Source organism: Alnus glutinosa, chromosome 5 (assembly GCF_958979055.1).
Source record: "Alnus glutinosa chromosome 5, dhAlnGlut1.1, whole genome shotgun sequence".
Lineage (NCBI taxonomy): Eukaryota > Viridiplantae > Streptophyta > Magnoliopsida > Fagales > Betulaceae > Alnus > Alnus glutinosa.
Window position 1 is genome coordinate 5,207,007 of NC_084890.1, and position 23,547 is coordinate 5,230,553.

A 23,547-nucleotide genomic window follows, 5' to 3' on the forward strand; every position below is an offset into this window, starting at 1 on the left:
AAAAAAGAAGGTCCATGGACAAAGATGAATTTCAGTAAAACATGTGAAGAGAAAAGAATATTCAAATTCATTGAGGATAAAGGTTTTTCTCCCGGTATACATAATGCATGTGATTATTGCATGCATTTTCAAAATAGAGAACAATTCTATTACTTGGAAATATCATCGATCGAAAGCCATTTATTGATTCGCCAATTCAAATCAATTCAGATCTTAACATATAACCAAATAAAAGCTACATTTAATGCTGAAAATTAATACTCTTCTTTATTTCAGTAATCAAGCATTGAAAATTAATACTCAACAGGTTCTTCAAAATCTCTTCATTTTCCTAAATATAAAGAAAAATCTCAAAAAAAAAAAAAAAAGAAGCCACATGCATGAGATAATCTATAGATTTCTTATTTATTATTGTAATTTTTAAATTAAAAAATATTTATCTCTCCTCTCTCCTCTTTGTCTCTCTTTGGAGACTGTATTGAGACTTGAAATTTTGTTAAAAAAACTTACAGGTACGAAAGGAACTTGCATTTAGTAAAGAAAAAGGGGCACTTTATTTTAATAAAATACCCCATGACATTTACTCATTTAGGACCGCCTCTCCCATCCATGTGTAGACTCGACCTAGGGTCCATTAATTGATGAGGCAGGAGCACCTTACCTTTACCAACTTTTGCACGCTTTCTTGCGGTTGACAGAATTTATATATATACAGAACAACAATTTACAGGTGGATATTAATTGCTTTGCAAAAGATGTGTACCGAGTCTTTCATGACTTATCTAATATCAGCCACACAAACACACACGATACTAATTCTAATTCTCACCTTTATTTTTATTTTTTTTCAACTCAAAAGATTGATTAATTTATTATAAATTTAATGATAAATTTAAAAGTTATATAAACTTTAAAATGACATAAGACAAACGTAAAGGTAACGTGCAGCATCAGAAGTAAAAGTTTTGTCCTTATCACCTATAAGATGACTCAAAGGCAATTTGAGCACTTCATTCAAAGAAAAACTCTTTCAAATGTATTTATTATTAATAAAACTGAGAAATAACACTGATCAGGCGGCCATACCATCCTTAATGTGCTCCAATATAACTTAAGGACTTAGACCGGAAAAGAAAATTACAAAACTCATGTTATCACAAATTCACTCGAGTGAACGCTCTGTTTCTTTCTCGCAATTCCTCGCTTGAGCGACTATCGATATTGAGTGAAAAATTTATCATAGTTTTGCTCGAGCAACCCTCGGGTGACAGTCAAGCAGAATATGTTGCGCAACCCTCATTATCAAAATGTTCTGAGGGTGATCGTACTACCCCTGGATCCATATGATGCCTGGCCGCCCATTGGCCAAGCAGTGTAAATGTGGTTTTTTTTTTTTTTTTTTTTTTCTATTTTATTTTAAAAAAAATTGAAAAAAAAATTAAAAAATAGAGTTATTTTATCTGGAAAATGTAATTTATTCCTTTATGAATAATTATTTCTCTCATTTTTTAGAGGAATAGGTATTAAGATAATAGTTATTACAACTATTTCAAGGAATAGACTCATACCATATAAAGTAATGACTATTCTATAAAAATTTGGACAACTTCACAAAAGGGTATCGAATTATACTACGTTTTGACGGAATGATAATGAACTATCATTTCTGTCGTACCCAGGGTTTTAACTATCAAAATGAATCCCAGAAGGACATTCCGTCTGTTCTCGGCGTTAAAACGTGACGGAAGTTGATTCACGTGACTTCCACGTGACTTTTTTAATGCCATTTGTCCATTTTGCCCCTCACTTTCTTGAATGTAAACACAACTCCTCAAGCTGGACCCACTCTCCATTCACACAAGTAGATTGTAGTCGTCATCATCAACCCGGAGAGAAGCTCTGAATGGTCCTTTGAGGAGTGGAAGAACCGACATGCATGACGACGTTAGAGAGACGAACCGGCCAAGAGGAGACCGGCAGGTGAAACTGGTTTAGTGAACGGAAAATGCCACGTGGTGTCGATGACGAGCTGCACACTCCTCTGGAGGGAGCTCTCGGACCACTTCTTGTCCTTGGAGCAAAACATCCTGAAGAAGTCTGAGGCCCTCAGGAACAAAATCCAAACCCTAGACCACCAGACCAAGGCCTCCCTCAACGATCTCGAGAAGCGTGAGGTTACCATCCAAGGCAGCGTTGAGATCGTACTGGAGAAAGTGGAGGCGAAAATGGAGGCTGCACTCACGGCTCTTCGGAGGGCATCCCAAGAGGATGAGAACGGAAAGGTCAACAACGGCAAGGGCTTACTGCTGAGTCTAAAGTCGTTTTTCTTGAAAATGGACGCTCTTGGGTTTTGGAGGTTCATCACTGGGAAGAAGAAAGAGTTGGACGCGTTGAGGGCTCAGATGCCTCTAGCTCTGGCTGAGTGCGTGGATCCACCAAGGTTCGTGCAGCAATCGATATTGGAGGTGTTTTCGATGGACAAGAGGGTGGAGAAGAGCGATAGAGTGAATGATTTGGGCTGGGCCTGCGTTCTAGTGCTGGAGTCGTTAATACTGGTGGTGGTGGACCCGATGATCGGGAAGTCAAGGTTGCTGGTGATGCCGAGCGTGAAGGATTGCGCCAAGGAAATAGCCGAGAAGTGGAAGGCAAGCCTAGAGGAGTGCCGTGGGATCGAGAACATAAAGACAGGCCTTCAAGCTTGTTAAGACAAGCCTTCAAAGCTTGTTAGAGGTCTTCTAGTCAATCTCACAGTCAAATCCAAAATACCTCTTGCAAGAAACATTGTAAATCTTCTTCTTCCCTGAATGCGAAGCCCATGCCTCTGATTAAGTGGCATTTTCATGAGCCGAACCCCATTGGCTTAAACACTTTGTTTTGTGAAGCTAAAACAGAGGAAATTGTTTCATGAGTCACGTGACTTCCACTTTGCATGTGACCCAGTCAAACAGTTTCATGTAAGAATACATGAACTTCAAATTTCAGATCAAAGCTAATTAAAAAGTCATTCACTGTTGTGCAATCAATGTGATATTACTGGTAATTCTCACCAAATGTGGCTTCCAAATTATGAGTTTCCAATTTGACATGGTTTGTACCCCAAGAAGCCCTTTTGGTTGGAGCTCTCCAAATTCCGCCACGTCTTTTACTTTTCCCCTTCCCTACATAAACAGCTAGCGTAGCACCGCCTCGCTCTTCACAAGTGAGAATCATAGAGCACGCTACAAGCCTATAATGCTCAAGCTCAACACCACAATATCAGCGTTCTTCCACTTACCGAAACCTCTAAAACAAAAAAGAGAGAAATGAGAGAACAAGCACAACAAGTTGTCCCCGCTTTGTTTCTCCTACTCTTTCTTAATGTTGGGTTCTCAAATGGGTCTTTGCTGCCACTCGTAGATCGTGCAGAGAGTATGTTGGCTGATTTCTGGGCAAACCCGTTCCGAGTGTTGGAAAATATCCCATTTTGGCTCCACAGGGGCGACAAGTTTGATTGGAAGGAGACACCAAAAGGTCACGTTATCATGTTGTACGTGCCAGGGTTGAAGGAGGAGGAGCTAAAGATCGAAGTGGAGAACCAAGTGCTGAGAATAAGCGGAGAGAGGAAGAGGAGAAGAAAGGGGATCATTGGCACCGGGTGGAGATATCGCATAGCAAGTTTACATGCATGAAAGTGAGGGACAAAACGGACAAATGGCATTAAAAAAGTCACGTGAATCAACTTTCGTCACGTTTTAACGTCGAGAATAGACGGAATGCCCTTCTGGGACTTATTTTGATAGTTAAAACCCCGGGTTCGACAAAAATGATAGTTCAGTATCATTCTGTCAAAACGCGGTATAATTCGATACCCTTTTGTGAAGTTGTCTCATAAAAATAGTTATTCAATTTGAAAGCTCTATTTCGAGAACCAAACCAAATATTTAAAGCAAAAGAAGTGATAATAAAAAAATATTTTGTGAACTCTAACCTGAGGTGATATTTTTTATTTTCTAAATCTCAAGAGAATCCAAAGGTCTTGAAAGTGATTTATAACAAACTGTCAAAATCATTTGGTCATAAAAATATTAATGATCAAACGGTATAACTGACTTTTTTCCTTCTTAAAACTCACGTAACGAAAAACGGTAAATAAACAAATGAAGTATACTTAAAAAAAAAATAAAAATAAAAATAAAAAAAATAAAAATAAAAATAAAAATAAAAATGAAGCATTGATGGCTGTGTTAAAAACAAAGAAAAAAAAAATGTTGTGTAATATTACAACATAAAACGATAAAATTTGTTTTCAAATCAGTTTATAAATTTTTTTTTACAATTCACATATAAGATTGACATGTATCTCCTGACATGTAAGAAGCAAATGTTATTTAAATAACTTGTGCTTTTTACATATTTTTTTTTTTTAATAATATTAATAAAAAACTGTGTTTCTCAAATGTTTAAAAAATGTCCATTTAATATGTGAATGATAAGAAATTTCTTACAAACCAAATTATAGAAAATTTCTATCGGTTAAAAAATATGCATATGCACCCTTGGTTCTTGTGGTATGCCATAATTATTTTTCACTCCCTATGATTCAAAAAGTTCATGGGAGGTCCTTGTAGTAAACAATAATTACAGATCGATCCCTAAAGTCAAATTCTGTTAAAAAATTTGACAGATTCTGTTAAGTGCCACGATAACGCCACATCAAACCAATAAGATAGAGACACTTGTCCATCTGAATAAAAATATATAAATTTATTAAAAAAATAAATAAATAAGCTTATTTCTTTTAAAAAAACAAAAATGAATAAAAGAATTAAAAAAACAAAAAAATGGAAGGGTGGCTGGGCCATCCCTTTGGGGGTGGCCCAGCCACCCTTCTATTTTTTGTTTTTATTTTTTACTTAAAAAAAATAAGTTTATTTATTTATTTTTTTAATAAATTTTTTTTTTTTTTTATTCAGATGGATACGTGTCGCCATCTTATTAGTTTGACGTGGTGCTGATGTAACACTTAACAGAATCTGTCAAAAATTTTAACAGAATTTGATTTCAGAGATTGATTTGTAATTATTACTTATCACGAGGACTTCTCCTAAACTTTTTATACTATAAAAAGTAAAAAATAATTATGACATACCATAATGATGATGCATTTTTCTAAAAAAATAAATTCCGAGCTTTTTGCTATGGAGACCGAATTGTAGACTGTTTCCCATTGCCAATGTCAATGAATAATTGCCGACATTGTTGACCGGGGAGTGATAGTTGTACACCAAGTGTACAACAAATGCACAACACCCCTTCACAAGGGGTGGGCCCTACAGTGTGTGGGGGCCACCCCTTGTGAAGGGGTGTTGTACATTTGTTGTACACTTGGTGTACAACTATCATTATTCTTGTTGACCGGTTGGCGGCACATTCTTGCACGCATAAAGTAGAAAGGTCAACTTCGATAGTTTTCAAAACTTTAAAGAGTAGCATAAAGATTACTTGACAGTTGACACTTTACCTTAAAAAATTAAATAAAATAAAAGCATATTGCTGATTCACTGCTGACTCAGATTTGGTCACGAAAATTAATTTCATGGCTTGAAATGTGAAGGATATATAACTTAGAAGCACTTTATAATTTTACACACCAACTTTATCAAATCTAAGGATGAAATAGTTCTACTGGAGTAATAATAAAAGCAAGAGTAATCTTCTTATTGAACCATCTTAAAATTGATATGGTTTTTATTAGATGTGTTATAAATTATTATTGTATTTTGATTCAATAATGATTTTAAAAGATATATCAATTTCGATAGAATTTAAAGAGAATATGAATTCTCCTTATAACATTTACTCGTTAAATTGATGAGAGCAGACTGCAGCAAATTTAAGGAATGGAAATGAAGAGAGTCTTCTTATTGAGCCATCCTAAAATTGATTTGGTTTTTATTAGATGTGTGATAAATTATTATTGTATTTTAATCTAATAATGATTTTAAAAGATATATCAATTTCGATAGAACTTAAAGAGAACATGAATTCTCCTTATAACATTACTCATTAAACTAATGAGAGCAGACTGCAACAAATTTAAGGAATGGAAATGATGAGAATAGACTTCATCGGCCTTCAAGCATTGTAATTAGGTAATGGTCATCTCGTTTAGAGAAGCAAGTGCTCCTTTAGAACCCGAGGAATCCATACCAGAATTAATGGTTCTGTTGATAAATGCTGGCTTGTTAGGAGATGGAACAGTTGCTTCATTTCCAAGCATGAAGACAATTTTAAGCATGGTTGTCTAATCTGTGGTTTAATTGTTCTTGCACAGATAAGAGCCCTATTTGAGTACATCTCAAAACTTAATGAGCAGATATTCCTGACAATAATGAATTGCCTATTTCTAAGGCTTTTCCTTCTATCCATAAGTCCAATACCTGGAAAAATTGAAGAGTTTTTAACTTTTTCATGAGCTTAATTAAGCTTTTGAAATAAGAGGTGGGTTATAAAAAAAAATAATAGCAAAATGTATTCATTAAGGCATAATATATAAAATATTTAACTGAAATGTGACTTTGGAAGATGCCAGATGGTCCCCTGCCTTCTTCTGCTTCCTTAATCATGTAGCTTGTGTTAGCTGATTTGACCTCGTGGCACTGAGTTGCTATCATGGACAATTGGATATTAACTGCTCTGTAGAAGATGTGTCAATTTGTTGCTGAAACCGAGTGTGATCGGCACGTATCTAATATCAGCCACATTATTTCAACTACTCCCACCACTATCATCACTCTGTTCACTCACAATTGGTGATGGGGACGCGAGTTAATGGCAATTTGAGGACTTCATGCTAATTCAATTTGACAATTTGTGAGGGGCGTGGATTTGAACGCAAAAGAGCTCTTTGATTCTTGTGGGATCTTTTCTCTTTTTCTTTTCTAATTTTTTTTTCAAGTGGGGAAAAGGAGAAGAAGAAAATATTGTAAATGAGTGTCTTTACTACTCTTAGACCTCGTTTGGTCTGCGAAATGACCATTCCATTAGGAAAAGAAATAGCTATTCTTGAGAATAAAAGGTAGTGGAATGGAATGACTATTCCTATTCTTTTGTTTGGTAATAACTCACACATTTTAATTGGAGTTCAAAAAAGAATTACTAAAAAAACCCTACATTATATATATATTTTTTTTAAAAAAAAATCAAATTAAAAAAAAAAACAAAAAAAAAAAATTGAAATAAACTGGTGAGTGGCTGGCCACCCACCGTTGAACCGGAGGTGGCTGTAGCCACCCCCAATTGGCCTCCGGGGGTGGCCAGCCACCCCTGATGAGACGAGGACCGGGGGTGCGGTAGTCGCACCACCTCCGAAACGCCTCAATGGTCCCCTTGAGACATTCTAGGGGTGGTGCAACCACTCCTGACCCTCCACAGTGGCTGGCCGACCACCCATTGGGGTAGCCGGCCAACCACTTTGGGGTTTAGATTTACTTTTTTTTTTCCTTTTTTTTTTTTAAAAAAAAAAAATGTCGTCTTTACCCCACGGAATAGCTATTCCTCTAATTTTTTGAGATGAATATGTATTCCTCTTTGTAAGGGAATAGCTATTTCATGGAATATACCCCTACCAAACTAAAGAATTGTTATTCCTATAGAATAACCATTTCATTCCAGTGGTCTATTCTGCGAACCAAACGATGCCTTAATCTTTAAAGTAGAAAGAAAATAGGAACTTTCGAGAATGCTTTCAAACACCAAATAGAAAGCAATCCAATTAGTAACCGAAGTGCGCTTGAGAGTTGAATCGTAAATTTGGTTTCAATTCAAGGAGATTGTGATGTAAATTAAGTTGCTGAATTAGCTAAAAGTCATGACGCGCGCAATTCAACTGGGACTAATTGGCATTAAAAGGACCATTCCCATGCCATCTGCTGAAACGTGCAGGCGTGGTGATCGAGGAGCATAACCTTGAAATAACTCACGATTTTTCTATAGATTTTAAAAAGTTCTAAGACCTTGTTGCAGAAAAACACCAATGAAAAAAAAAAGAGAGAAAAAGAAAGAAAGAAAAAATATAAGAAAACTAGGAAAGGAAGGAGAAAAGAGAAAGAAAGGGAAGGGGAGGAGAATGAAGACAAGCTCCATATTAGAGAATATATTTCTTATATTGAAAGGAAATATATTATATTGATATTATACGTTACTTTGTTGATTGTAATTAATTAGGTTGGATGATACAGTAATCAAATCAATCAAATTTTTTTTTTCATTCTTACCTATCTCAATTTTGTGGACGTAGATTATAGATCGAACCACGTAAAATCTTTTGTGTTCTTATTTTATTATTTCCGCATTTTATCTTTAGTTTTCCATTCAATTATATATGTTTTCTTTCACTCCATACTTCCTCCCTCAGCCACTCATCAACGAGAAGAAGGATCTCACAAGGTAGAATAATTCATTTTTATACTTCTCAAAACTTAATTAAAGCGTAGTATATGGCTGATTTACTGCTGACTCCAATTTGGCCGCGAAAATTAATTTCACGTCTTGAAAGTTGAAGGATAGAACTTAGAAGCACTATATATGGTACTCACATTACAAACAAACAGGTGTTTTGAATCGTTTTTTTGAGCTGTTTTAAGGCATTAAAACGGCTCAAAATGTTTTGTGCCCCTTTTTTGAGCCGTTTTCAAAATGGCTCAACATATTGTGTATTAAAGTCTCGGTTTGAGCTATTTTGGACTAAAACGACTCTAATTATTTAGAGTCGTTTTAAAGAACCTAAAACAGCTCTAAATTTTTTTTAAAAAAAATCCATTAATTTCTTTAGAGCCGTTTTAGGGTCCCTAAAATGACTCTAAATAAAAAATTTTACAAAAAAAATATTTTTTTAGAGTCGTTTTAGGGACTCTAAAAAGACTCTAAATAAAAAGAAATTAAAAAAAAATATATATATATATCAAAATCCCTTTTTAATACACTATATACATCCGATCAAAATAACTCCAAATCAAAATACCTATCAACAAAGGTCACAAACCAAACCCACAAATACTCATCTAAATTTATCACAGCATCAAGACCATTAGGTTACTAACATTACCACAACCCACAATACACAACTTGCCGGAACACCACACCACCAGAAAACCGTCAAAACATAATCACATTCACGGCTAAGTCCATCAAGAACCCCAAAACAGAGAAACATCCGGTTAATACCAAGAATAGTGCAAGCAAACCTGCATTGGTAGCATTGTTTATTGCAACTGTTGCAATTGGGACACCCCTTGGCATCTGCATAATCATAAAAGAGAAAAAAAAAAAAAAAAAAAAAAATTAGGACTGTCTGCCTAACAATTGAAAAAAATAAAAAATAAAAAGAATCAATAAAAAAAAAAGAAAAAGAAATAGAGATCAAATATGGACTGGGAGATCATAAATAAAGCAACGTATTTTACAAGAGTTATTTACCTAGATGATTTTCGTAGAAAATCCACCGGAAATCATGTCTCATGCCTCTGGAAATTTCACCAGAAGCCTCCCCTGGTTCTGTCGTAGTCGACCCCTTGTCCAGCCGCCGGAAATCGCTCCTAATCGCCCGAAATCGACTTTCTGGCTGGGTGTCTTGAGACCCAACCAGACGGTGGTCGTAGAGAGAGAGAGAGAGAGAGAGAGAGAGAGAGAGGAAGAAGAAAAAAGGGGGGTAATTACCTTTTCCCCCATCAACTACCAGCCATTGTCAACATGCCCCCATGAATTGACACATCGACCAAAATAGAGTATTCAACTACCAGCTTTACATATTTTGCTCCCTTCCGTCAGTTAGACTCATTATGTTGGATGGTCAAATGGTCTCATATATAGGGTTGGCAATTTTTGACACGATCCGCGAACCCGACACGAACACGACATGGGAAAATAGGATTTTGGTTTTACATAATCGGGTCGACCCGATTATGACCCGATTAAAATCGTGTCTAGTGGGTTGACCCACCAGACACGATTATCACCCGGTTATATTATATATATATATATATATATATTACAGAACCTTCAGGAAACGAGCAGGCCTTTTCTTCTTTTCACTTTCACTCGTTTCCTAACTTCCTTTTCACTCCACACTGGCCCTCTGGAAGAGCTTTTTCTCATCTCCGGCGGTTGACTCCTTTGTGTCGTCAGGCGAAACGACGCCGTCTGCACTCGGCTCCGGCACCTTCTTCTTGGCCCGCTTGGACGAATCCTTGCTATCGGCCTTGGAAATCGGCCACTTGGTCGCTATCGATGATCTTGAGGCCGACGAGGCTCGCTTGGATCTGGGCTTGGTGGTGGCCTTCAGGGCCAAGTCTTCCAAGGGCTTGGATGTGATGGGCTTTACGGCGTTCACACTCGTGCTCGAGGTGGAGGGTTTTGGAAACTAGGGTTTGTTTGTTCATTGAGAGACAGTGAGTGAGGATTGTGATTTTTGGATTGTGTTGTTTGCTTCTCTCGACTGGATGATCCTTCATCCTTCTTCTTCTTCTTCTTCTTCTTCTGAGTTCTGGTGATTGTCACACCGGGTTATCCAGGTCGAATTCGGGTAACACAGTTGGCAAGTGGGTCGTGTTCGGGTTCCAAAACTCAACCCGATTAATAATCGGGTCGGGTTCGTGTTGAACCCGAATATGTAATCGGGTCAGTCGTGTCAACACGAACCCGACCCGCTGACCCGAATTGCCAAGCCTACTCACATGCCATTTAACACTTTTTTCTCCAACCTTTTCCCTTCTATTGTTAAACGATTCTCAAACAAAAAATATTAAAAAATATCCTTGTTGACAATGGCCACGTCATCGTCTTCTTCCTTGGTCACCCCCTCTGTTCCATCACTCCATGATCCAGCCCATGGCTTCCCCTGCAACTTCGTGGGCATTCTGCAAGTCCAAGTCTGTGTCGTCCATGGGAGAATACACAGGCGGTTCCATAAGGAAATGGTGGGACTGGAGCTGGTCATGGGTTCTCTCACGGAAGCCCATTTTCGCTTCAAATTTGAAAATGATAGACATTGTCCAGTTTTCTTGATTGTTCCAACTGTTTAGGGAACTAATAATTATTCACCAAAGTTGAAAGTAGAGCAACGTATTGAAGTAGATCTTAGAGGAAGTTAAGTCACGTTGGCCTCTGAGAAAGACTTGAACATAGGAGAATCCATATCATGTGCATACTGGAATTTTTTTGTTCAGAATAAACTCAACCAAGTCCTCTGTTCTATACTTTACTATATATATATACACACACACACACACGCGTATACAGAAACATGTTCGCCGAAACTGTCCAACAGTTCCTTGATGGACACGTGGACTTCACCTATGTTTCTGTCTCTGAAGTTTCGTTCCGACTTGCACTTGACAACGAGGGTGAGGTGGTTCTGCTCGGCGGCGGCACTATCTATGGTGAATTTCATGGGGAAGTTCCATTTGGGGTTCGTACCGCAGTCTTTCTCTGTGGGTGTCTTTTGCTTGGAGGATTTGAGGTTGTGGTCTCCGTGGATTATGACGACGGCGTAGACGTCCATCTTGGAGAAAGATTCACGTCCTTCCTTTCTGTGGATGTAATATCCACAGCAAGCAAGAAGATGAAGTGCAATCAACAGTTGGCAACTTCCTCTGTTTCAGTTCCCATAAACAGAGTCTAACAGAGTATGAGAGAGGTTGTCCATGAGATCTGTAAGGCTGAAAATTGTTCGTGCGGTGAAAATTGTTCGTCCTAGGAAGAAGAAGTTGTCTATATTGGTAATTCTCTGTTAACAAAATAATCTTTTATTTAGCAGCATGCATTACATCTAGCCTCATAGTTTACAGCTACCAAAGGCACATAATAATCATGTGCATAGTTATCTTGAAGTTAATAGGTACGTATATTAGTTTCGATCATGTGCTGAGAATATTGAAGGAAATGGAGGGCCTGAAACCATCAAGAAGATCACATTTACTGAAGGTGTGTAATTAGTTTCGATCCTCTCATTTTTCCTTGTATATATGTATCATAGATTCATACGTACGTCGTCGTAGATACATACTGCACGGAAGAAGTAACATGTTCTTTTATATATATATTTTTCAAGCAGCCATGTCAAGTACACACAAAAGTCACGTATATTTTTGACTGTTTCTTACGTTGTTTTCTAGTGTTTTATGTTTTTGTTAACTGAAAGTTGTTTTTTTTTTACTTTTTTTTTTGGAATAAGAAGTTGTTATCTGTTAACACACAAAAGTCACGTAATTTTGAGAAGGAAAACCAAGAATGAGATCTTAAAAATGAGTGATATGTCATAGTGATATGCCACAACTATATTATTTATACTTTTTTTTTTCTATCTTTCTTCTTCCTACCGAGGGCCTTCCACAGATGAGCTGTCAACTTGAACTTGTAGTGAGATTTTGGACATGCCTCTTGTATGTATCTTAACAAGGCTCTGTTACAGAACAAACGTGACGCAATGAAGTATACACTCAATGGTCCGTATATATAGAAAGCTTCAATCTTTGAACAAGTAGTAGTAGAAGAAGAAGGCCCTTTTTAGTGTTTCTTCCACCTTTTGTCCAATTTTTATTTTTATTTTTTAAAAAAAAATTAAATAGACTTCTAATTTTAATAAGTGTGTGTGAACAGTGTGCAACAAACACTACAAAAAAAATAGTAATTAGCCGCGTGTCTACAGTAACAGTTATTGTAGACACGCGGCCAACTAGCCACGTGTCTTAATGACTACGTGACAGATTGTTTGTGAAAAACAATTGGCCGCGTGTATTTTGCACACGTGGTCAATTGGCCGCGTTTATTTTTTACACGCGGCCAATTGGCCGCGTTTACTTTTTACACGCGGCCAATTGGCTGCGTGTATCAAATAAACGTGGCAAAGTGATTTAAAATTCCCTCCTTTTCTTTTTTTCTTCTACACCGCCCGCATTGTTTGACTTTTCTTTATCATTTCTTTTTTCTTTTTTTTTCTTCCTTCGAGGATAATGGACGCCAGTTCCTTCTTCTTCTTTTTTGTTTCTTCTTTTTTTCTTTATCATTTCTTTTTCTTCTTTCTTCTTCCTTCAAGGATAATGGACGGCCGGTTCTTTCTTCTTCTTTTTTCTGCCTTCTTCCTTCTTTCTTCCCCTTATTTCTTTTCTTCCCCAGCCTTATTTCTTCACACAGTCACAGAGAGCCAGAGAGGGAAATGGAAGACGGAGACCGAGAGAGCTGGAGATCCGGTCTGTGGTATGATTTCCGCGTGTATTTTTTCTTTTCCTTCTTTCCCTTTTTCCCACGCTCTTTGTTCCTAAATCTCTTTTTTTTTTTTGTTCTTTTCTTCACACAAAGGGAGATGGAAGAGGGAGACCGATCGGAGCTGGAGATGGAAGAGGGAGACCGATTTTCGGCGACCGATTCTCAGGGATTGGTATTTTTTTTTTCTGGTTTTATTTCCGGCGATTTGCTGTTGTTTGGGTGTATTGAATTTGATTTTGGGTTTCGGGCGTTTTGGTTTGATAATTTCCGGCGAATTGGTTTGATGATTTAGGGTTTCTCTTGTATTGATTTTTTTTTTTTCCCATTTTGGGTTTTATTTCCGGCGTGATGTTGTTGTTTTGGTCCCGGCGTGATGCTGTTGTTTTTTTTCCCATCTTGTATTGATTTTGGGTTTCGGGCGACTGGGTTGAATGGCCGGGTTCTTGCTATTTTTTCTGGCTTCTTGCTGTGTTTTCTGGGTTTGGGTGTAATGAATTTGCTGTTGTTTTGGTTATGGATTAATGGGTTGAATGGCCGGATGTATGCCAGATTGGAGAAGAAAAAAAAAAAAACAGAACAGAATTCTGTTATGTTTTTTCTTTTTTCTTTTTTTTTTTTTTAAAAAAAAGGACAAAAATTTTAGCCGCGTGTATTGAAATACACGCGGCTAGAATTTCAAAAAAAATAAATTTCTGTTAGCCACGTATTTCTTGCAAGTGGCTAAATGATACATGGCTAAATAGCCACATATATAAAGGGACACACGGCTAATTGTGCATTTAAACACAACAGGATTTACCACGTGTAATTGGCAGTGGCTAAATGCAATTAGCCATGTGTATGACCCTATACACGTGGCTAATTGCAAGTGGCTAATAACAAAGTTTTTTGTAGTGAAAATATTAAATGCGAAAATTAAAGGAGATAAATATTTTGTTGACGAAGTGAAAACTCAATTAAGAAAAAAACTATTCCGGGGCAGCCAAACCCAAGATATCCACTATTCAGAAGACAAAGCTAGTTACAAAGCAATAACACTCACATACCCCTGATGCAGTGGTCGTACCTTGAACTCTAACGTGTAACCCAACACGAACGCCTCCCAACTAGGTCTCCTACCTGAAGGGGTTTTCAATGGAATCATTTACCTTAGGGCTAACTCCTAAGATAGACTTCACAGCTGATCAAATCATACACTGCGAAAAGATAGAGAGCTAGCATATCTTCAATATCTCCCTAAACACCATCTCCAAGCTGTAAGGAATTCACTACTGAATTCTGTGTCAAATACATGCCTAGAACCTCTTATTTATAGGTTTTAGAAGTCCTAAATCAGGTCAGAATCGGAGTCTCTGGCACGCGCGTCCGGACGGTAGCCTTGGGCGTCCGCATGGGCAACTGTTTCCGTTTCTAGAAAGCAATTCTGAAAAATTCTCAAATTTTGGCAGGGCCTTCCGAACGATTCTATTGGCCGTCCAGACCATCAAATTGCATCATTTTTCGTTAGCTTTCCAATGACGCCAATTTCGTCCCAATCCGATATTTGACCAAAAAGTTATGATCAAAATACTCGAGGGTGTCTGAACGGCTTGATCGAGCGTCCGGACGGTCAACTGCAACCACCTTTCCAAAATAGCGCTGAAAGCTTCCATAACAAGGCTGTGTCCGGACGGTGTTGCCCTAGCGTCAGGACGGTTGCACTTCGGCTTCATGTAATTACCATAATAAGGCTTTGAGCGTCTGGACCCTGAAAGCTGATGTCCGGATGGTTGAACTGGTGCACGCAATTTCCATATATGATGCTTGATCGTCCGGACGGTTGAACTTTGTATGCACGACTTGCCTTGTGGAGGACATCGTCCAGATGGTTGCACCCGTCTTCCCATAACTGTGTCTTGAGGCAAAAACCCTAATGCTTGTCAAACATTGAATGGCGTCCGGATGGTATAGCCACGTCGTCCGAACGGATTCACTGGAACACTGGGATCTTCTCGAACTCTGAAGAGCGTTCGGACGATTTGCCATTACATCCGGACAGATGAAACCTTGAACTATTCGAAGCTTCTAGACACTGATGAGTGTCTGGACGGAAAGTTCTCGTCGTCCGGACAGATGTTGCTGACTGATGAGCGTCCGGACGGAATACCGCGTCGTCCGGACAGATGCAAGGGAACTGAACTGACTAATTTGAATTCTGTACAGAGTCTTCTTGAAGCTCATAACTAAAGTGTAGACTCTGAATAAAATAGCATTCCTGTGAAAGCAACAACATTACATAGAAGTGATTTTGTCCAATATAATGCAGCCAACACAAAAACTAACATTTTTTATGATTAAGAATGGAAAGGAAATTAGCTCATTCAGTACGTACTGTTTCCCTTTGCTCATCCAAGCACCTCTTCAAACCCTCCACCATAGCTTATTAATTAATAATGGCCTCACTTTTTCAAACCTTCACAAGTTGTCAATAGTGGAAGCAAGAAGCAATTTTGTTGACAAACTGAAAGAGAGATGGGACTGAGGAAGCTGTGGCAGCATAGGGGCATAATCAGAGAAGCATGGGATCAAACCATGGCTGTGGCAACGTTACCTGGCCTCCAAGTCACCAACACTGACCTCTGCACAATTGGCTTGCTAAGTGAAAGAACGAAAATCCTCGTTACGCCTCTGCGGACAAGTTGGAAATGATAATGTGGTGCGAGCAGGCCTACGGATTAGCTGCTCTTTCCCATGAAACGGTCACCAAGTAGTGGCTAGCTATCGAAGAGCAACGAGGAGTGATGAAAGAGGTCGTAAGGGGCCTACAGGCTGTCCAAGGGACATGAGTTCTTAGAGTCGAGCCTGAGCCAGGGCATGCCCTTGCCACTCCAATGCAAGAGGCTCACTGGTCCAGGGTGAACAGTAGAGATCTTCTCGTTGACCTCTGGTTCTGGCTATGCATCACCACCTGACCGTGTTCTGCCATAGCAGCTCCATAAGGTACCAAATGTGGATAGCTGGTGAACAACCATGACGTTGGAGGAGAGGCCCAGTGGGAGATAAGAGAGGGAGAGAGATAATTGCAGAGATGAGAGAGAGCAAGCGAGAAATATTATGAGAGAGAGAGCAAGCGAGAAAGAGAGATTAGAGAGTGAGAGGACTAAGGGAATGAGGGCAAAATGGGGAGAAAAATTATTAAAATGGCACGTGAGGTGCACATGACCCTTGGACCGTCCAACATAACGGGTTTGACTGACAAAAGGGGGCAAAATATGTAAAGTTGGTAGTTGGATACTCTCTTGTGGTCGATGTGTCAATTCATGGAGGCATGTTGACAATGACTGGTAGTTGATGGGGGAAAAGGTAATTACCTCAATATAGGGAGAAAGGAAAACATGGAGAGATAAGAGTGACGGATCATAGATAGAGTGAGGAGATATTTTATGGGTGTGTGAAAGGAAAAAAGAAATTAAAATTCAAAACTTGAATTTCTCTTTGGCTGTGCGCGCACGGGACTCGAAAATTTTGTGTCCCACGCACAAGGCCCTAAAATCTAAAGTCGTTTTCTTCCAAAACGGCTCCAACTGGGAAAAGAACACATAAAATATATTTTTAAAAAAATAAATTAAAAAAAATTAAAAAAATTAAAGAAAAAAGAAAAACAAATAAAAAACAAATTTTTGTTTAAAAAAAAAACTGAAAATTATAAAAAATAAATAAATAATAAATAAATTTATAAACAAATGAAAAAAAAAAATTAAAACTAGCTTTTATTTTATTTTTTTCTAGAATTTATTGTTATTTTATATATATTTTAAATTTTATGAAGGGTATTTTTGTCATTATGGGGAACATTGACATTTTTTGGTAATTTGAGAGGGGACATTGATATAATTGGTAGTTTGGGGGGACATTGACAATTAAATGGTACCACGGTCGATATAGATCGTGCCATGGTCGATCACATAGATCGTCTCGTGATTGATCACATAAATCTTACCACAAACCGTCATATTGATCGTACAACGATCAATCACATGGATCATACCACAACCGATCACATAGATTGTACCACAATTGATCACATTGGTAGTACCACGATCGATCACATGATCGTACCACGATCAATCACATGATCGTACCACGACCGATCACATAGATCGTTCGATCGATCCATGTGATCGGTCGTGGTACGATCAATGTGATGGTTCGCGGTATGATCTATGTGATCGATCGCGGTACGATCTATGTGCTCGATCATGGTGCGATCATGTGATCGATCGTGGTACGATCTATGTGATTGATCGTGGTACAATCTATGTGATCGGTCGTGGTACGATCAATGTGATTGGTCATATACAATCTATATGATCGATCGTGGTACAATCTATGTGATGGAACGTGGTACGATCTATGTGATCGATCGTGGTATGATCTATGTGATCGATCGTGGTACGATCATGTGATGGATCGTAGTACGATCTATGTGATGGATCATGGAACGATCATGTGATTGATCGTGGTATGATCATGTGATCGATCGTGGTACTGCCAATGTCATCGATCGTGGTAGGGCCAATGTAATCGACCGTGATACGATCTATGTGATCGATCACGGAACAATTTATGTGATCGGTCGTGGTACGATCTATGTGATCGATCGTGGTACGATCAATGTGATGATTCGTGGTACGATCAATGTGATAGATCGTGGTACGATCTATGTGAGACCTTTTTTTGTTTAAATGGCTCTAATTTGAGACTTTTTTTTCTTTTTTTTTGTTTAAACAGCTGCAATTAGAGCCGTTTTGATCAAAACAGCTCTATTTCGAACTGTTTTCGTTAAGACGGCTCTAACTAGAGCCGTTTTAAAAACGGCTCTAATTTGGGCCGCTTTTGTTAAAACAACTCAAACTAATTTGAGCTATTTTTAACTAAAACGGGTCCAATTGGAGCCGTTTTTACAAAAATGGCTCGAAATTAATTAGAGCCGTTTTAAAAAAGCGGCTCTAATTAGTGCCCTTTTTATTAAAACATCTTTAATTAGAGCCGCAAAAACGGCTCTTAATGGAGCCGTTTTAATTAAAAATGGCTCAAATTAGAGCCGTTTTATTAAAACGTTTTTTTTTTTTTTGTAGTGTCAACATTTATAATTTTACAAACTAATTTTTCAAATGTAGGGATCAAATAGTTCAACTGATGAGAGCAGACTACAACAAGTTTAGGACACGGAAATGATCATGAGAGAAGACTTCAACGACCATCAGGCATGGTGATGGTCATTTCATTTAGAGAAGCATGTGCTCCTTTAGAACCTGAGGAATCCTGACCAGAATTTGTTGGTCTGTTGATAAATGCTGGCTTCTTAGGAGATAGAACAGTTGCTTCATTTCCAAGAATGAAAACAATTTCAAGCATGGTTGGCCGATCTGTGGCTTGTTCTTGCACACAAAAGAGTCCTATTTGAATACATCTCAAAACTTCTTAAGCAGGATATTCCTGACCCAATAATGAGTCGACTATTTCCAAGGCTTTTCCTTCCATCCATAAGTCACATACTTGCAAAAATTGAAGAGTATTATGTTAGAGAAGTTCATCACTGAATCGTAATGAAGAGTGATAATATATTTTGTTTACATATCCAATCAAATTTAGGCCGGCACTTCCAACGGGATCACAATTGTTACTCTTGCCATTAATTATCTCTAGTGTCAAGACACCATAGCTGAATACATATGATTTTATAGAATATAACCCTTCCATTGCATACTCTAGAGACATGTATCCACTGCAAAAATAAAAAATTGAAGCTCATCTAAGTTTTGCTTTGTAATTAGCATTGTAAGTTCATGTGTGTGCAAAATGTTAAATCACTACTGATTCCAAAAAAAAAAAAAAAAAGAAGCTTATAAGAAGATATGAATTTAAAAATTTAATTTATATAATTGTAACACATAGAGAGAGACATACTATGTGCCAACAACTTTTCTTGTATTTGCTTCATTTTGATCATCACCAAACATTCTAGCCAACTCAAAATCTGCAATTTTTTGATTCATTTCCGCATCCAGTAGTACGTTACTCGCTTTTAGATCTCCGTGGATGATTTTTAGCCTTGAATCTTTGTGAAAATATAAGACTCCTCGAGCAGTTCCAAAAATAATTTCAAATCGCTTCCACCAATCTAGCAATTTCCTTCTTATTTCGTCTGAATCAAAACATCAAACATGAATTTTAGCTTCAAGCAATAATTAATACATATTGAAAACAGTTGCATGCTAAAATATCAAATTTACCAAAGATGAAAAAGTCTAGACCTTTGTTTGGCATGTATTCATAGATCAACATCCTCTCTTGTCTGTTGATGCAAAAATTACAACAAAAAAGCTTCACAAGATTCTTATGCTGGGGTTTTGCAATCAGGTTAACTTCGTTTTTAAATTCTTCTGTGCCCTGTTTTGAACTTCTTGAGAGTGTTTTCACTGCTATTTCTTGTCCATTGGCTAGTTGACCCTGCATTTATTATAAATTTATAATGGGGACTTACACCAATTAACATATATTATTTGATCTTTTTTCATTATATATATATATATATATATAAAACTTGTAGTGAAATAGGAATAGTAATATTGGTAAATATTTACATTTAATATAAGTTGACAATTCTGAGATTCTTATCATCATATCATGTATAACGGGAAGAAACTAAACTTATTAATTACTTTATAGACTGGGCCAAAATCACCTTGTCCAAGCCTATTAGCCGGGGAGAAATTGTATGTGGCAGCAATTATGGTGCTTAGATCGAAAAATTGTACATCTAGTTTTCTACCAGTTTCATCGACCTTCTTAGAATCTTGAAAGGATGGTGAACTAGTAGTAACATCATTAAACAACGCGAACTGTCTTCTGTTCCCTGTCCAATCATACAAGCACATGCTTAATTACAATTTACAATGTACAAATGATCGTTGTAAAATTTTTAAGCAATTATTTATATATGAAGCCTATTCAACTGCAAAGAAAATTAGGATTAAAAACAAAAAAAGCTATCGTCCTTTTTAATTTACATGAAAATTGAAAATATGATTGAATATGGAAACCCTAGAATACATGACCTACTCAATTCAACTTTTTTTTTCTTTTCTTTTCTTTATGGTTAATACAAAGATGGGAGAAGGATAATTAAGGATGATGTTCCTTTTCAATATCCAGTCATAAATTAAGAAGACGAATTAAATGAGGGATGAGAAGGAAAAAGAAATGGCAAACTTTTTACGAGGTTAAGAGATGAGGAAATGAGGTTTTCTAAGAATTTTCTTTACATGTAAGGAAGATAATGAGATTTAGGAAAACTGCTGCTAGTGCTTTAAGAAATTAAGAGTTTTTTTTTTTTTTTTTTAATATATATATATGGCTTGTGTCTTCTATAATGATTAATTAATGATATCTATGACCATCAAAATCTTGTTCTAGCTATCATGTTATTTTTTGATTTCCAACCAAATATAGATATGTTCCTAGATTCCTTACAATTTATCAAAAGTACTTGTATTAGTTCACCAACAGGCAGCTTGAGATGGACGAAAAAAGAAAACACTGCAAAATAAAATAAAAAGAAAAATTAGTATAACATAAAATGACAGAAATTTCATACAAACCGATTTGTAGGAAATTTATTACAACCCACATATAAGATTGACATGTGTTCCTTGGCATGTGAGAAACATATGTTATTTAAATATCACGAGCATGTAATAACCCGTGCAATGCACGGATTGTTTTTTAATTGTTTACTGTTATTATTATTTCCAGATTTAATTAACAAAAAACAATTACTTAATAATAACCAACCTTTTTTCTAAATTGTTAAACAAATTATATTTCTCTGGTTCTAATGAAATCTTGAAAGCTAATGTCGTCCATCGATTAAGCACGTAAACAATTTGTATTACACAAAGTAAAAAAAAAAAAAAAAAAATAGAACCATAGAAAATATAAACAAAAAATGAAAAATACTAATATAATAGAATAGAGTTATCTTTTCTGTACACTTTTCCGGTTCATATGAAGCCTTGAAAGTCAATGTTGTCTATCAATTAAGCACGTTAACAATGTGCATTACACAGGAAAAAAAAAAAAAAAAACAATTCAGTGAACAACGTAAACTAAAAATCGTCATACCTAGTACGAAAAACAGCAATTAATGTAAACTCTCTCTCACCATGGTTTCCTGGAATTCAATGTAAAATGTAGAAAAAAAAAAAAGAAAAAAAAAAGAAAAAAGAAAAAAATAAGCAGTTTGAACAAAAGAAAATAATATAAATTAGAAAATAGGGACAAAAAAAATGCAAACGAAAGAACAAAATCACAGGAAATAAAGTAAAAAAAAAATGTAAAATGATAACCACTAACATAACAGAAAATAACTTCTTCTTTTTTCTTTTTTCTTTTTTTTTTTTTTTTTTTTTAATATATACTTTTCCCAGTTCCAATGAAATTTATAAGTATAGGAAGAAGTCTCGTCAAATAGAGATTTTTTCTTTCGGTTATCCTTCTTATATGTAGTATAAAAGAAACTACTTTTTGAAAAGAAATTAAAAACAATATATTTTTTTTATAAGTAGAAATTAAAAATAATATATAAATTATGAGAAAAGTACACATATCCCCTTCAAACTACCACTCAATTGTCAATGTACCCCAAAAATTATCAATTGTATCAATATACTCCCTCAAACTACCAAAAAATGTCAATGTCCCCCTTAAGACCAAGAAAAAGACAAAAATGACCCTAAATTTTTTTGAATAAGACAAAAATGTTTTTATAAATTCGAAAAAAAATAACTAAAACTAAAAAAGAAAAAGTAAAAAAAAAATAATGAAAAAAAAACGAAAAAATAGGTGAAAAATATAAAAATAATTTTTTTTTTTAAAAAAAAAAGAAAAAGAAAAACCAGTTCTTTTATTAAATTAAAAAACCTTAAATATATATATATATATATATATATTAAAAAAAAACAAACCAAAAAATAACTGAAAATTATATAAATAATTTTTTTTTAAAAAAAAAAAACCAAAAGAAGAACCAGTTGTTAATTTTTTTTTTTTGCATAAATTTTTGTTATTTTATATTTTGAAATAATTGTTTTTAGTTTTTCTTTTATTTTAATAATTTTATGAAGGGTGTTTTTGTCATTAGGGGGACATTGACATTTTTTGGTAGTTTAGGGGGGGGGACATTGACACAATTGGTAGTTTGGGGGGACATTGACAATGTGGTAGTAGTTTGAGGGGGTTATGTGTACTTTTCCCATAAATTATCAATGCAAAAATAAGGACAGAAAATCGAATCAGAAAAACAAAAGCACATAAAATAAATACAAACAAACATATTATTTACAATTCTATTATTCGGTGCTTGAACACAGCCTCTGCAAACTTAAAAGCCAAACTACAAAATCAAATAAAGAAAATTTATATCTTTAAAAAAAGAAAAATTTTAATTTACGTGGTTGTATATATATACACGCACATAAAAGAAACTACTTTTAGAACAAAAATTAAAAATGATATATAAATTAGAACTGAAAATAATAACAAAAAGAAGAAACAGTTGAACAGAACCACAGTTAATAAAAAGACAAATTGAAAATGAAAAAAATACTACAATAAAAAAAATTTGTCTTTTTGTATACTTTCCTCTATTTCAATAAATTCATAGCATTTTGGAGATATGATTATATTGTGGGCATTGCCTGATGGATACATATATAATCCAATGCAATGCGAACGAAAGCAAACAAAAAACATCACATATGCATGTATGGGTACCATAAATTTTGCTATCGATCGGCACAAACAAAAACCACTATATGTTCATGAGAGTTGCAAATCAATTGCTGATTCATTCTTTCATACATCATCTTAAGACTGAAATAAGATCAAGTAAAGTAAAAAATCAACACTTAACACATGAATTCTGGAAAATTGCAGAAAGACATTCATTAACCTCTATTTTCTTTGGTTTCTACATATGGTGCTGAATATTTGTTTAAAAACTGCTATTATTTTGTTGTTTGCAGACTTGCCTTAAAAATGGGATGCTAATATATGCAAGACACACAAAATAAAATAAAATAAAATGTACAAACGGTTATTTTGTTGTTTGCCAAAAACTAACTTCAACTTTTCACTAATGGCTTCAACATTTCACTAAGAGCGACGCATGGGAGGAGGGGAAAATGTCACATGTGAAACAAAGTGTTTTTCCCTTCAAAAAAACCTTAACCGATACTTGTCAAATTTTTAAGCAACCACTTG

The 23,547-nt window shown here is 35.9% G+C and overlaps 2 protein-coding genes and 1 pseudogene across 2 annotated transcripts; 2 read left to right on the forward strand and 1 right to left on the reverse strand.

The window, feature by feature from the left end:
- Positions 1–2,021: 2,021 nt before the first annotated feature.
- On the forward strand, positions 2,022–2,705 carry LOC133868857 (FRIGIDA-like protein 4b). Its single transcript, XM_062305871.1, has one exon. The coding sequence runs from the start codon at positions 2,022–2,024 to the stop codon at positions 2,703–2,705; it is 684 nt and encodes a 227-aa protein (XP_062161855.1).
- A 597-nt stretch (positions 2,706–3,302) lies between these two features.
- LOC133868858 (22.0 kDa class IV heat shock protein-like) lies at positions 3,303–3,668 on the forward strand. Its single transcript, XM_062305872.1, has one exon. The coding sequence runs from the start codon at positions 3,303–3,305 to the stop codon at positions 3,666–3,668; it is 366 nt and encodes a 121-aa protein (XP_062161856.1).
- Positions 3,669–18,474: 14,806 nt separating this feature from the next.
- Positions 18,475–20,162, reverse strand: LOC133868860 (receptor-like serine/threonine-protein kinase SD1-7; annotated as a pseudogene).
- Between the last annotated feature and the right edge of the window lie 3,385 nt (positions 20,163–23,547).